Raw genomic sequence first — 14,556 nt, 5'->3', positions numbered from 1 at the left:
GGTGACTGCAGTGTTATCATAGTGACAGAGAGGAGAGGATACTGTACTGTGATAGAGATAATAGAAGTAATAATAGTGATCTGGTGACTGCAGTGTTATCATAGTGACAGAGGAGAGGATACAGTACTGTGATAGTGATAATAGTACTAATAATAGTGATCTGGTGACTGCAGTGTTATCATAGTGACAGAGGAGGATACTGTACTGTGATAGTAATAATAGAACTAATAATAGTGATCTGGTGACTGCAGTGTTATCATAGTGACAGAGGAGAGGATACAGTACTGTGATAGTGATAATAGAAGTAATAATAGTGATCTGGTGACTGCTGTGTTATCATAGTGACAGAGAGGATACTGTACTGTGATAGTGATAATAGAACTAATAATAGTGATCTGGTGACTGCAGTGTTATCATAGTGACAGAGGAGAGGATACTGTACTGTGATAGTAATAATAGAGCTAATAATAGTGATCTGGTGACGGCAGTGTTATAGTGACAGAGGAGAGGATACTGTACTGTGATAGTGATAATAGAACTAATAATAGTGATCTGGTGGCTGCAGTGTTATCATAGTGACAGAGGAGGATACTGTACTGTGATAGTAATAATAGAAGTAATAATAGTGATCTGGTGGCTGCAGTGTTATCATAGTGACAGAGGAGAGGATACTGTACTGTGATAGTGATAATAGAACTAATAATAGTGATCTGGTGACTGCAGTGTTATAGTGACAGAGGAGAGGATACTGTACTGTGATAGTGATAATAGAACTAATAATAGTGATCTGGTGGCTGCAGTGTTATCATAGTGACAGAGAGGAGAGGATACAGTACTGTGATAGTGATAATAGATCTAATAATAGTGATCTGGTGGCTGCAGTGTTATCATAGTGACAGAGGAGGATACTGTACTGTGATAGTGATAATAGAAGTAATAATAGTGATCTGGTGACTGCAGTGTTATCATAGTGACAGAGGAGAGGATACAGTACTGTGATAGTGATAATAGAACTAATAATAGTGATCTGGTGACTGCAGTGTTATCATAGTGACAGAGGAGAGGATACTGTACTGTGATAGTGATAATAGAACTAATAATAATGATCTGGTGACTGCAGTGTTATCATAGTGACAGAGGAGGATACTGTACTGTGATAGTGATAATAGAACTAATAATAGTGATCTGGTGACTGCAGTGTTATCATAGTGACAGAGGAGAGGATACTGCACTGTGATAGTGATAATAGAAGTAATAATAGTGATCTGGTGACTGCAGTGTTATCATAGTGACAGAGGAGAGGATACTGTACTGTGATAGTGATAATAGAAGTAATAATAGTGATCTGGTGGCTGCAGTGTTATCATAGTGACAGAGGAGGATACTGTACTGTGATAGTGATAATAGAAGTAATAATAGTGATCTGGTGACTGCAGTGTTATCATAGTGACAGATGAGAGGAGGATACTGCACTGTGATAGTGATAATAGAACTAATAATAGTGATCTAGTTACAGCAGTGTTATCATAGTGACAGAGGAGGATACTGTACTGTGATAGTGATAATAGAACTAATAATAGTGATCTGGTGACTGCAGTGTTATCATAGTGATCTGGTGACTGCAGTGTTATCATAGTGATGTGGTGACTGCAGTGTTATCATAGTGATGTGGTGACTGCAGTGTTATCATAGTGATGTGGTGTCTGCAGTGTTATCATAGTGATGTGGTGTCTGCAGTGTTATCATAGTGATGTGGTGTCTGCAGTGTTATCATAGTGATCGGATGGCTGATAACAGAGAGCAGCAGTCCCGTTTCCTGGTTGTTTCTCTCTCTCCCGGTGACGTCAGCAGTTTCTCTCTCCCCCGGTGACGTCAGCAGTTTCTCTCTCCCCCGGTGACGTCAGCAGTTTCTCTCCTGGATACTTTGTATCGGGCAGGGGGCGGGGCTCTGTATAAAGGCGCAGCACCTGGCGCAGGTGAGGTCAGTTTGGAGGGAGACGATGGCGAATTCCGGGCTGCAGATCTTGGGCTTCCTGATGGCGATGTTGGGCTGGATCGCGCTGATCGCCGCCACTATTATGCCGCAGTGGAGGATGTCGTCGTACGCGGGAGACTCCATCATCACGGCCGTGGCCATTTATCAAGGGCTGTGGATGACGTGCGCGACCCAGAGCACCGGCCAGATCCAGTGCAAGGTCTACGACTCCCTGCTGCAGCTGGACGGTGAGTGCCCGCCGCGCATCCGGCTGCTCCCCCTGTGCCTGCTGCTCCCCCGGCGGCTCCCCCTGTGCCCGCGCCCCTCCCCCGGCGGCTGCCCTGTATACAGGTTGTGCGCCCCCCTTCCCCTGTACCCGCTGTATACGGGCTGTGTGCGGCCGCTCTCCGGTCAGTATAGAGCTGGTGCTACTTGTGCTCCAAACCCAAACCCCCCCCTCTCCGCCGCTGCTGTGTGGCAGGTGGCCAGTACTCTCAGGTCTGGCAGTTTCTGGGATTGTTGCCCCTCTGGGGGGTATTAGTGAGGGGGCTGCTCCTCTCTCAGGTCTGGCAGTTTCTGGGCTTGTTGCCCCCTCCGGGGTATTAGTGAGGGGGCTGCTCCTCTCTCAGGTCTGGCAGTATTTCTGGGCTTGTTGCCCCCTCCAGGGTATTAGTGAGGGGGCTGCTCCTCTCTCAGGTCTGGCAGTATTTCTGGGCTTGTTGCCCCCTCCAGGGTATTAGTGAGGGGGCTGCTCCTCTCTCAGGTCTGGCAGTATTTCTGTATTTGTTGCCCCTCTGGGGGGTATTAGTGAGGGGGCTCCTCCTCTCTCAGGTCTGGCAGTATTTCTGGGCTTGTTGCCCCCTCCGGGGTATTAGTGAGGGGGCTCCTCCTCTCTCAGGTCTGGCAGTATTTCTGTATTTGTTGCCCCTCTGGGGGGTATTAGTGAGGGGGCTCCTCCTCTCTCAGGTCTGGCAGTATTTCTGGGCTTGTTGCCCCCTCCGGGGTATTAGTGAGGGGGCTCCTCCTCTCTCAGGTCTGGCAGTATTTCTGGGCTTGTTGCCCCCTCCGGGGTATTAGTGAGGGGGCTCCTCCTCTCTCAGGTCTGGCAGTATTTCTGGGCTTGTTGCCCCCTCGGGGGTATTAGTGAGGGGGCTCCTCCTCTCTCAGGTCTGGCAGTATTTCTGGGCTTGTTGCCCCCTCGGGGGTATTAGTGAGGGGGCTGCGGCTCCGGGGCGGCGGCCGCCTTGTCCTTGTGAAGTTGTAAACCTGTTGGACTGGTTCTGTAATGGAGTTTCTGCTTCTCCCCTCCCCCACTGGCAGTGGAGCTGGACTGGGGCCAGGTGAGAGTGAAGGTGCGCACTGTGCCGCCGCACCCGCACAGCCCTGGCACATGACCTGGCACAGCAGCGCGCACCCGCCGGCTCCCGTTACTCCTTATCTCCTCCTGATAAGTCCTTCATTAGTATTGATAAGAGGGTTATCTGAGGGCGAGAGGGCAGCAAGAACTGCCTGATAGTATATACACCGTGTATACAGATCCATACTGCCGCTATATATATACACACTGTATACAGATCCATACTGCCGCTATATATATACACACTACAGATCCATACTGCCGCTATGTATATACACACTGTATACAGATCCATACTGCCGCTATATATATACACACTACAGATCCATACTGCCGCTATATATACACACTACAGATCCATACTGCCGCTATATATACACACTACAGATCCATACTGCCGCTATATATACACACTACAGATCCATACTGCCGCTATATATACACTACAGATCCATACTGCCGCTATATATACACTACAGATCCATACTGCCGCTATATATACACTACAGATCCATACTGCCGCTATATATACACTACAGATCCATACTGCCGCTATATATACACTACAGATCCATACTGCCGCTATATATACACTACAGATCCATACTGCCGCTATATATACACTACAGATCCATACTGCCGCTATATATACACTACAGATCCATACTGCCGCTATATATACACTACAGATCCATACTGCCGCTATATATATACACACTACAGATCCATACTGCCGCTATATATACACTACAGATCCATACTGCCGCTATATATATACACACTGTATACAGATCCATACTGCCGCAATATATATATACACACTACAGATCCATACTGCCGCTATATATACACTACAGATCCATACTGCCGCTATATATACACTACAGATCCATACTGCCGCTATATATACACTACAGATCCATACTGCCGCTATATATACACTACAGATCCATACTGCCGCTATATATACACTACAGATCCATACTGCCGCTATATATACACACTACAGATCCATACTGCCGCTATATATACACACTACAGATCCATACTGCCGCTATATATACACACTACAGATCCATACTGCCGCTATATATACACACTACAGATCCATACTGCCGCTATATATACACACTACAGATCCATACTGCCGCTATATATACACACTACAGATCCATACTGCCGCTATATATACACACTACAGATCCATACTGCCGCTATATATACACTACAGATCCATACTGCCGCTATATATACACTACAGATCCATACTGCCGCTATATATACACTACAGATCCATACTGCCGCTATATATACACTACAGATCCATACTGCCGCTATATATACACTACAGATCCATACTGCCGCTATATATACACTACAGATCCATACTGCCGCTATATACACACTACAGATCCATACTGCCGCTATATATACACACTACAGATCCATACTGCCGCTATATATACACACTACAGATCCATACTGCCGCTATATATACACACTACAGATCCATACTGCCGCTATATATATACTACAGATCCATACTGCCGCTATATATACACTACATATCCATACTGCCGCTATATATATACTACAGATCCATACTGCCGCTATATATACACTACAGATCCATACTGCCGCTATATATACACTACAGATCCATACTGCCGCTATATATACACTACAGATCCATACTGCCGCTATATATACACTACAGATCCATACTGCCGCTATATATACACTACAGATCCATACTGCCGCTATATATACACTACAGATCCATACTGCCGCTATATATACACTACAGATCCATACTGCCGCTATATATACACTACAGATCCATACTGCCGCTATATATACACTACAGATCCATACTGCCGCTATATATACACTACAGATCCATACTGCCGCTATATATACACACTACAGATCCATACTGCCGCTATATACACACTACAGATCCATACTGCCGCTATATACACACTACAGATCCATACTGCCGCTATATACACACTACAGATCCATACTGCCGCTATATACACACTACAGATCCATACTGCCGCTATATATACACACTACAGATCCATACTGCCGCTATATATACACACTACAGATCCATACTGCCGCTATATATATATATACTACAGATCCATACTGCCGCTATATATACACTAGATCCATACTGCCGCTATATATACACTACAGATCCATACTGCCGCTATATATACACTACAGATCCATACTGCCGCTATATATACACTACAGATCCATACTGCCGCTATATATACACTACAGATCCATACTGCCGCTATATATACACTACAGATCCATACTGCCGCTATATATACACACTACAGATCCATACTGCCGCTATATATACACACTACAGATCCATACTGCCGCTATATATACACACTACAGATCCATACTGCCGCTATATATACACTACAGATCCATACTGCCGCTATATACACACTACAGATCCATACTGCCGCTATATATACACTACAGATCCATACTGCCGCTATATACACACTACAGATCCATACTGCCGCTATATATACACACTGTATACAGATCCATACTGCCGCTATATATACACTACAGATCCATACTGCCGCTATATATACACACTACAGATCCATACTGCCGCTATATATACACACTGTATACAGATCCCTACTGCCGCTATATATATCACTGCTACAGATCCATACTGCCGCTATATATACACTACAGATCCATACTGCCGCTATATATACACTACAGATCCATACTGCCGCTATATATACACTACAGATCCATACTGCCGCTATATATACACTACAGATCCATACTGCCGCTATATATACACACTGTATACAGATCCATACTGCCGCTATATATACACTACAGATCCATACTGCCGCTATATATACACACTACAGATCCATACTGCCGCTATATATACACTACAGATCCATACTGCCGCTATGTATACACACTACAGATCCATACTGCCGCTATATATACACACACTACAGATCCATACTGCCGCTATATATACACTACAGATCCATACTGCCGCTATATATACACTACAGATCCATACTTCCGCTATATATACGCACTACAGATCCATACTTCCGCTATATATACGCACTACAGATCCATACTGCCGCTATATATACGCACTACAGATCCATACTGCCGCTATATATACGCACTACAGATCCATACTGCTGCTATATATACACTACAGATCCATACTGCTGCTATATATATACACTACAGATCCATACTGCCGCTATATATATATATACACACTACAGATCCATACTGCCGCCATATATACACTACAGATCCATACTGCCGCTATATATACACACTACAGATCCATACTGCCGCTATATATATACACTACAGATCCATACTGCCGCTATATATACACTACAGATCCATACTGTCGCTATATATATACACTACAGATCCACACTGCCGCTATATATACACTACAGATCCATACTGCCGCTATATATACACACACTACAGATCTATACTGCCGCTATATATATACACTACAGATCTATACTGCCGCTATATATATATATATACACACACACACACACACACTGTGTACAGATCCATACTGCCGCTATATATATATATACACACTACAGATCCATACTGCTGCTATATATACACTGTATACAGATCTATACTGCCTGATAGTGTGCTGCTATATATACACACACTACAGATCTATACTGCCACTATATATACACACACTGTATACAGGTTGATACTGCCGCTATATATACACTGTATACAGATCCATACTGCCTGATAGTGTGCTGCTATATACACTACAGATCTATACTGCCACTATATATACGCTACAGATCTATACTGCCACTATATATACACTGTATATAGATCAAATACTGCCTGATAGTGTGCCGCTATATATACACTACAGATCTATACTGCCACTATATATACACTGTATATAGATCCATACTGCCTGATAGTGCCGATATATTACAGTGTGTGTGTGTATATATATATATATATATATATATGAGCCCGACCCTGTATTCAGATCCACACTGTCACTATATAGTGTCTATATAGCAGCATACTATAAGGCAGTATGGAGCTGTATACAGTGTCTATATATAGTGGCAGTATGGATCTGTATATAGCTGCACTATTGATCTGAATACAGGGTCTGGCTCCTCTATATATAGCAGCAGTATGGATCTGTATACAGTGTATATAGCTGCACACTATAATGCAGTATGGATCTGTATAGTGTCTACATAGTGACAGTATGGATCTGTATACAGACACTATACAGATCCATACTGCATTATAGTGTGCAGCTATATACACTGTATACAGATCCATACTACTGCTATATATAGAGGAGACCGACCCTGTATTCAGATCCATACTGCCACTATATATAGACACTGTATACAGATCAATACTGCTGCTATATATAGGAGCCTGACACTGTATACAGATCCATACTGCCTTATAGTATGCTGCTATATAGACACTATACAGAGCCAGACACTGTATACAGATCCATGCTACCACTATATATAGAGGAACCCAACACTGTATACAGATCCATACTGCCTGATAGTGTGCCGCTATATAGACACTATACAGACCCATACTGCATTAGTGTGCAGCTATATACACACTGTATACAGATCCATACTGCTGCTATATATAGAGGAGCCCGATACTGTATACAGATCCGTACTGCCACTGTATGTATATATATATATATATATTGTATACAGATCCATCCTGCCTGATAGTGTGCCGCTATATAGACGCTGTATACAGATCCATACCGCTGCTATATATAGAGGAACCTGATACTGTATACAGATCCATACTGCTGCTATATATAGAGGAACCCAATACTGTATACAGATCCATACTGCCACTATATAGAGAGGAGCCCGACACTGCATACAGAGCCATACTGCCGCTATATAGAGGAGCCCGACACTGTATACAGATCCATACTGCCACTATATATAGAGGAGCCTAACACTGTATACAGACCTATGCTGCTGTATAGAGGAGCCCGACACTGTATTTAGATCTATACTGTCGCTATATAGTAGAGGCCAGTGTGCGCGCTCGTGTGCACACGCACAGACATGACTCTATATAGCGACCATATATCTCTACATACTGTAGGGCACCTCTATGTATAGATCTGTATACAGTTATGAGGTGCCATTGTGTATATAGATCTATACTGCCACTATATATAGAGGAGCCTAACACTGTATATAGAGCTATAGTGTGTGTACACGTACATCTTACACAATGTTGGGCCCCTGTATGTATAGATCAGTATACACTGTTGGGCTCTATAAATAAGGGTAGTATAGACCTGTATATACACACAATGTTGGGCACCTCTGTGTATACAGATATATTAATACACATAGATCTCTATACAGAGAGGTGCCCGACATTGTGTGTGTGTGTGTATATGTGTATATATATATATATATATAAATATATAATACACAGACCTATACTAACGTTATATATAGAGGTGCCTGGACATTGTGTATACAGATCTATAGTAGTGAGGGTTTTAAGGTATAGGCCCTGTATATTCTCCCATATGTAATGTATAGATCTATTCTAGTAGTGAGGGCTGTATGGTACAGCTCCTGTATATAGTCACATGTAATGTATAGATCTATTCTAGTAGTGAGGGCTGTATGGTACAGCTCCTGTATATAGTCACATATGTAATGTATAAATATATTCTAGTAGTGAGGGCTGTATGGTAGAGCTCCTGTATATAGTCACATATGTAATGTATAGATCTATTCTAGTAGTGAGGGCTGTATGGTAGAGCTCCTGTATATAGTCACATATGTAATGTATAGATCTATTCTAGTAGTGAGGGTTGTATGGTACAGCTCCTGTATATAGTCACATGTAATGTATAGATCTATTCTAGTAGTGAGGGTTGTATGGTAGAGCTCCTGTATATAGTCACATATGTAATGTATAGATCTATTCTAGTAGTGAGGGCTGTATGGTACAGCTCCTGTATATAGTCACATGTAATGTATAGATCTATTCTAGTAGTGAGGGCTGTATGGTACAGCTCCTGTATATAGTCACATATGTAATGTATAGATCTATTCTAGTAGTGAGGGCTGTATGGTAGAGCTCCTGTATATAGTCACATATGTAATGTATAAATATATTCTAGTAGTGAGGGTTGTATGGTAGAGCTCCTGTATATAGTCACATATGTAATGTATAGATCTATTCTAGTAGTGAGGGCTGTATGGTAGAGCTCCTGTATATAGTCACATATGTAATGTATAGATCTATTCTAGTAGTGAGGGCTGTATGGTACAGCTCCTGTATATAGTCACATGTAATGTATAGATCTATTCTAGTAGTGAGGGCTGTATGGTAGAGCTCCTGTATATAGTCACATATGTAATGTATAGATCTATTCTAGTAGTGAGGGCTGTATGGTAGAGCTCCTGTATATAGTCACATATGTAATGTATAGATCTATTCTAGTAGTGAGGGTTGTATGGTACAGCTCCTGTATATAGTCACATGTAATGTATAGATCTATTCTAGTAGTGAGGGTTGTATGGTAGAGCTCCTGTATATAGTCACATATGTAATGTATAGATCTATTCTAGTAGTGAGGGCTGTATGGTACAGCTCCTGTATATAGTCACATGTAATGTATAGATCTATTCTAGTAGTGAGGGCTGTATGGTACAGCTCCTGTATATAGTCACATATGTAATGTATAGATCTATTCTAGTAGTGAGGGCTGTATGGTAGAGCTCCTGTATATAGTCACATATGTAATGTATAAATATATTCTAGTAGTGAGGGTTGTATGGTAGAGCTCCTGTATATAGTCACATATGTAATGTATAGATCTATTCTAGTAGTGAGGGCTGTATGGTAGAGCTCCTGTATATAGTCACATATGTAATGTATAGATCTATTCTAGTAGTGAGGGCTGTATGGTACAGCTCCTGTATATAGTCACATGTAATGTATAGATCTATTCTAGTAGTGAGGGCTGTATGGTACAGCTCCTGTATATAGTCACATATGTAATGTATAAATATATTCTAGTAGTGAGGGCTGTATGGTAGAGCTCCTGTATATAGTCACATATGTAATGTATAGATCTATTCTAGTAGTGAGGGCTGTATGGTAGAGCTCCTGTATATAGTCACATATGTAATGTATAGATCTATTCTAGTAGTGAGGGTTGTATGGTACAGCTCCTGTATATAGTCACATGTAATGTATAGATCTATTCTAGTAGTGAGGGTTGTATGGTAGAGCTCCTGTATATAGTCACATATGTAATGTATAGATCTATTCTAGTAGTGAGGGCTGTATGGTACAGCTCCTGTATATAGTCACATGTAATGTATAGATCTATTCTAGTAGTGAGGGCTGTATGGTACAGCTCCTGTATATAGTCACATATGTAATGTATAGATCTATTCTAGTAGTGAGGGCTGTATGGTAGAGCTCCTGTATATAGTCACATATGTAATGTATAAATATATTCTAGTAGTGAGGGTTGTATGGTAGAGCTCCTGTATATAGTCACATATGTAATGTATAGATCTATTCTAGTAGTGAGGGCTGTATGGTAGAGCTCCTGTATATAGTCACATATGTAATGTATAGATCTATTCTAGTAGTGAGGGCTGTATGGTAGAGCTCCTGTATATAGTCACATATGTAATGTATAGATATATTCTAGTAGTGAGGGCTGTATGGTACAGCTCCTGTATATAGTCACATATGTAATGTATAGATCTATTCTAGTAGTGAGGGCTGTATGGTAGAGCTCCTGTATATAGTCACATATGTAATGTATAGATATATTCTAGTAGTGAGGGCTGTATGGTACAGCTCCTGTATATAGTCACATATGTAATGTATAGATCTATTCTAGTAGTGAGGGCTGTATGGTAGAGCTCCTGTATATAGTCACATATGTAATGTATAGATATATTCTAGTAGTGAGGGCTGTATGGTACAGCTCCTGTATATAGTCACATATGTAATGTATAGATCTATTCTAGTAGTGAGGGCTGTATGGTAGAGCTCCTGTATATAGTCACATATGTAATGTATAGATATATTCTAGTAGTGAGGGCTGTATGGTACAGCTCCTGTATCTTGCTATATAATCTATACACAACCTATATCCGTTCTATCATGACTGTGGAGTGTTACCTTGTGTAATGAGGAAGTGTTGGGGGGAGGGGTGCGCGCGGTCATTATTCCTCCCCATTCTCCTGCTCACTAGGACTCCAGTTTCTATGAAACTCCTCATCCCCCCCCCCCTCCCTCGTCACACCCAGGTGTCTCAGCACCCGGAAGTCACCCATCTCTCCCGTCATCACACGGTTGACTCACCCTCCATACAAGTAGTCACTGAGGTTTTCCCAGATGGAGTAATGACTAGAGGAGCCAATACCTGGGGGCACCTGACACGCGGTTACTAGTAACTGTGTCCCGTAGATCTTATATTCCATCAATAGGTTATCGTTCACATAGTGTAATATGTCCGGGAGCTGGCCCAGTGAGGAGTGATATCACGTGCGGTGGACTCCCGGGGTGCGGACGGGTGGTCTGGGCACCTGTGATAACGCCAGTGTGGAGTTTGGTTTCCTGTAGAGCTCTGATACAGGGTTAATGGTGGAGAGGAATGTAGAACTTGTCTTCTCCTGTGAGGATTGTGTTGGCGGTCTGGGACAGGAGCATACGTGTTCTGCTGTGGGGGGTCCCGAGAGGACATTATAGGACAGGGTGGTCAGAGATGGACCTGGCTGCTCGGTGTAGATGTGTGGACTACATAAATGTTCACTCCCTGTGCGGAGGTCTAGTATACCAGTCACGCTAATCCACCGTCATATCTAGACACTCGCGTGAGTGGTAACGGCCGAATTCGTTGTCTTGTTTTCCCTGGAACAGAATAATGACCAGACGTCGGGAAGGTGTTGTAATAGCTGAAGGTCTTCTCCTTGGCAGGAGATCTGAGGCTTGTGGCGCGTTCTCGTACACTTCTGACATTGAGATCTTTGTAGCCTGATATAAACACACAAAACGATCAGCGATCAAACAATCGTTGAGTGAAATCTGTCATCGTCACCCAATCAGGATTTCATAAATGGCAGCATAACGGTCATGCTGGAAGTGTCCATCTATAGGGCTGTAGTACCGGTGTCTGCCGTGGTCCGTCCATGGTTACGTGTTCAGGTAGAGCCGGGTTGTCCAGTTTCGTGTGGTGTCTTCAGTCCTTAGATCTGGTGGACCTTATGTCTGGGTGATTAGTGGTCTCTCGTATGCTGACGGGTGTTGTCAGATACCTCCTCACAGGAGAACTGACCAGCCCGGGTATCTTGAGGATGGTGTTGGCGTTCTTCTAATATAATTTTTATCTTTCAGCTGCTCTACAGGCCACTCGAGCCCTCATGGTTGTCTCCATCGTGGTCGGCATCTTCGGTATGGCCATTTCCACCATGGGTATGAAATGCACCAAGTGTGGAGGAGATGACAATGTGAAGAAGGCCAGGATTGCGATGACTGGTGGTTTTGTCTACCTGCTGGCTGGTGAGTGACAACCATCAGATTACCTTGGGTCACACAGGAATGGTAAATGATGGGATGACCATGTTCTCACTCTACAATCTTGTCTTCCAGGTCTGGCTGCTCTCATCGCTTGCTCCTGGTATGGTAATCAGATTATCCGGGACTTCTACAACCCACTTACACCAATCAACACAAAGTGAGTACCGTTCTATGTTCAGCACGTTGTTGTTAGTGGACATAGTGTTGCCCTAAAGACCTCTCCATCGGGGTGCATGGCCCAGCCGTAGTCCATGAAGCTCAGGTGGAAGGGTCGATGGCCCAGCCGTAGTCCATGAAGCTCAGGTGGAAGGGTTGATGGCACAGCCGTAGTCCATGAAGTTCAGGTGGAAGGGTTGATGGCACAGCCGTAGTCCATGAAGTTCAGGTGGAAGGGTTGATGGCCAATTGTACCTTGAGTGGAGAAGTACCAGGCAGACATTGCCCACCAGACCACGGTGTAGAGTTGGTCTGCTTGAGTAGAGGAGGGTCTTGGCCATATCTGTGGAGTTCATAGATGGGACGGGGGTGGACATGGCTTGACTTCAGAAGGAGGATGGTGGGCAGAAGTGTATCGGATGTTTTGAGTTTTGCGGCAGTACAGAAGTTTATCTTCTGGTGGGTGCAGCTGTGCCCGGTGAAGGTCTGTAGGAGTGGTGGGTGTTGTATCCTCTGGACCAGGGGTGAAGACCATGTTATCATCTCCTTTCTTTGCAGGTATGAGTTTGGTGCAGGGGTGTTCCTTGGCTGGGCTGGATCTCTCCTGGTAATTCTTGGAGGTGCCCTCTTATCCTGTTCATGTCCTCGCAAAACCAGCAACAGAAGTTACCCTAAGGGTGGTGGAGCAAGAACCAAAGCCCCTTCAAGCGGCAAGGATTACGTCTGATCCCGCGTGCGCCTATCTCCGGTCATGGATCCCACGTGTGAGCAGACGGCGGCGGTGGTCGCATGGTGGCCTCATCCTATAGGTGAAGAGGAGACGCTAGGCGGCCATGTTCTTGCCTTAACATCAGTCCTTGGTTGTGAATAAGACTATACGTTAACGTGGGTCTGCGGTGTGACGTCTGCGGCGCCGAGCTCGGGCCCCCACTGCTTTATAACAACTTTCATCCTGTTAAATTTATTTTTCTGTCCCGTTTTTTTTCAGTTGAATGTTGTTCTGTATAATATTGGGGAGGGGGCGCGCGGTCCTCCCCACACTACGGAGCCTCTGTGGCCTTATTACCCGTCTCCGATAGGGTTTTTATTAGAGATGTTTTTGTAAATAAATGTTTTGAATAGAAGGTGAAGTCTGGAGATTTATTGTGACGGACGATGAGAAGCCGCAGGTGCGATGATCTGCTGCCCGGAGGTTATGAAATGTCTCCTAAAAGGAGCGCCACTCATGGCCATGTCCGGTATTACAGCTCTGACTCCAGTTTAATGGCAATAAAAGCTGCAATATCTGACATGGCCATGAACGAGAGTGGCGCTGTCTCAGGAGGGAAGCAGCCGTGTTGTGCTGATCTCTGAGGACCTGTCGTATGGCAGCTGCTTCCCCCTCTGTCCTTGTAAA

General features: G+C 43.6%; 1 protein-coding gene across 1 annotated transcript; it reads left to right on the top strand.

Moving 5' to 3' along the window:
• Positions 1–1,916: 1,916 nt before the first annotated feature.
• Positions 1,917–14,284, top strand: CLDN7 (claudin 7). The gene is made up of 4 exons (XM_075847377.1): positions 1,917–2,223; positions 12,822–12,986; positions 13,077–13,161; positions 13,719–14,284. Exons 1-4 carry the CDS (start codon positions 2,001–2,003, stop codon positions 13,885–13,887), a joined length of 642 nt encoding a protein of 213 aa, XP_075703492.1. The 5' UTR covers positions 1,917–2,000; the 3' UTR covers positions 13,888–14,284.
• Positions 14,285–14,556: the final 272 nt, after the last annotated feature.

This window comes from Rhinoderma darwinii (genome assembly GCF_050947455.1).
Source record: "Rhinoderma darwinii isolate aRhiDar2 chromosome 3 unlocalized genomic scaffold, aRhiDar2.hap1 SUPER_3_unloc_3, whole genome shotgun sequence".
NCBI classification, from domain to species: Eukaryota; Metazoa; Chordata; class Amphibia; order Anura; family Rhinodermatidae; genus Rhinoderma; species Rhinoderma darwinii.
Note: the sequence above shows the minus strand (reverse complement) of the source record. Positions and strands in the feature narration are given on the sequence as shown.

Excerpts from the sequence above, each read along its gene's own strand:
- CLDN7 (XM_075847377.1), top strand. The coding sequence starts at position 2,001 with ATGGCGAATTCCGGGCTGCAGATCTTGGGCTTCCTGATGGCGATGTTG. Across the intron at positions 2,224-12,821 it reads CTCCCTGCTGCAGCTGGACG|CTGCTCTACAGGCCACTCGA; the intron begins GTGAGTGCCCGC and ends TTTATCTTTCAG. Across the intron at positions 12,987-13,076 it reads TTTTGTCTACCTGCTGGCTG|GTCTGGCTGCTCTCATCGCT; the intron begins GTGAGTGACAAC and ends CTTGTCTTCCAG.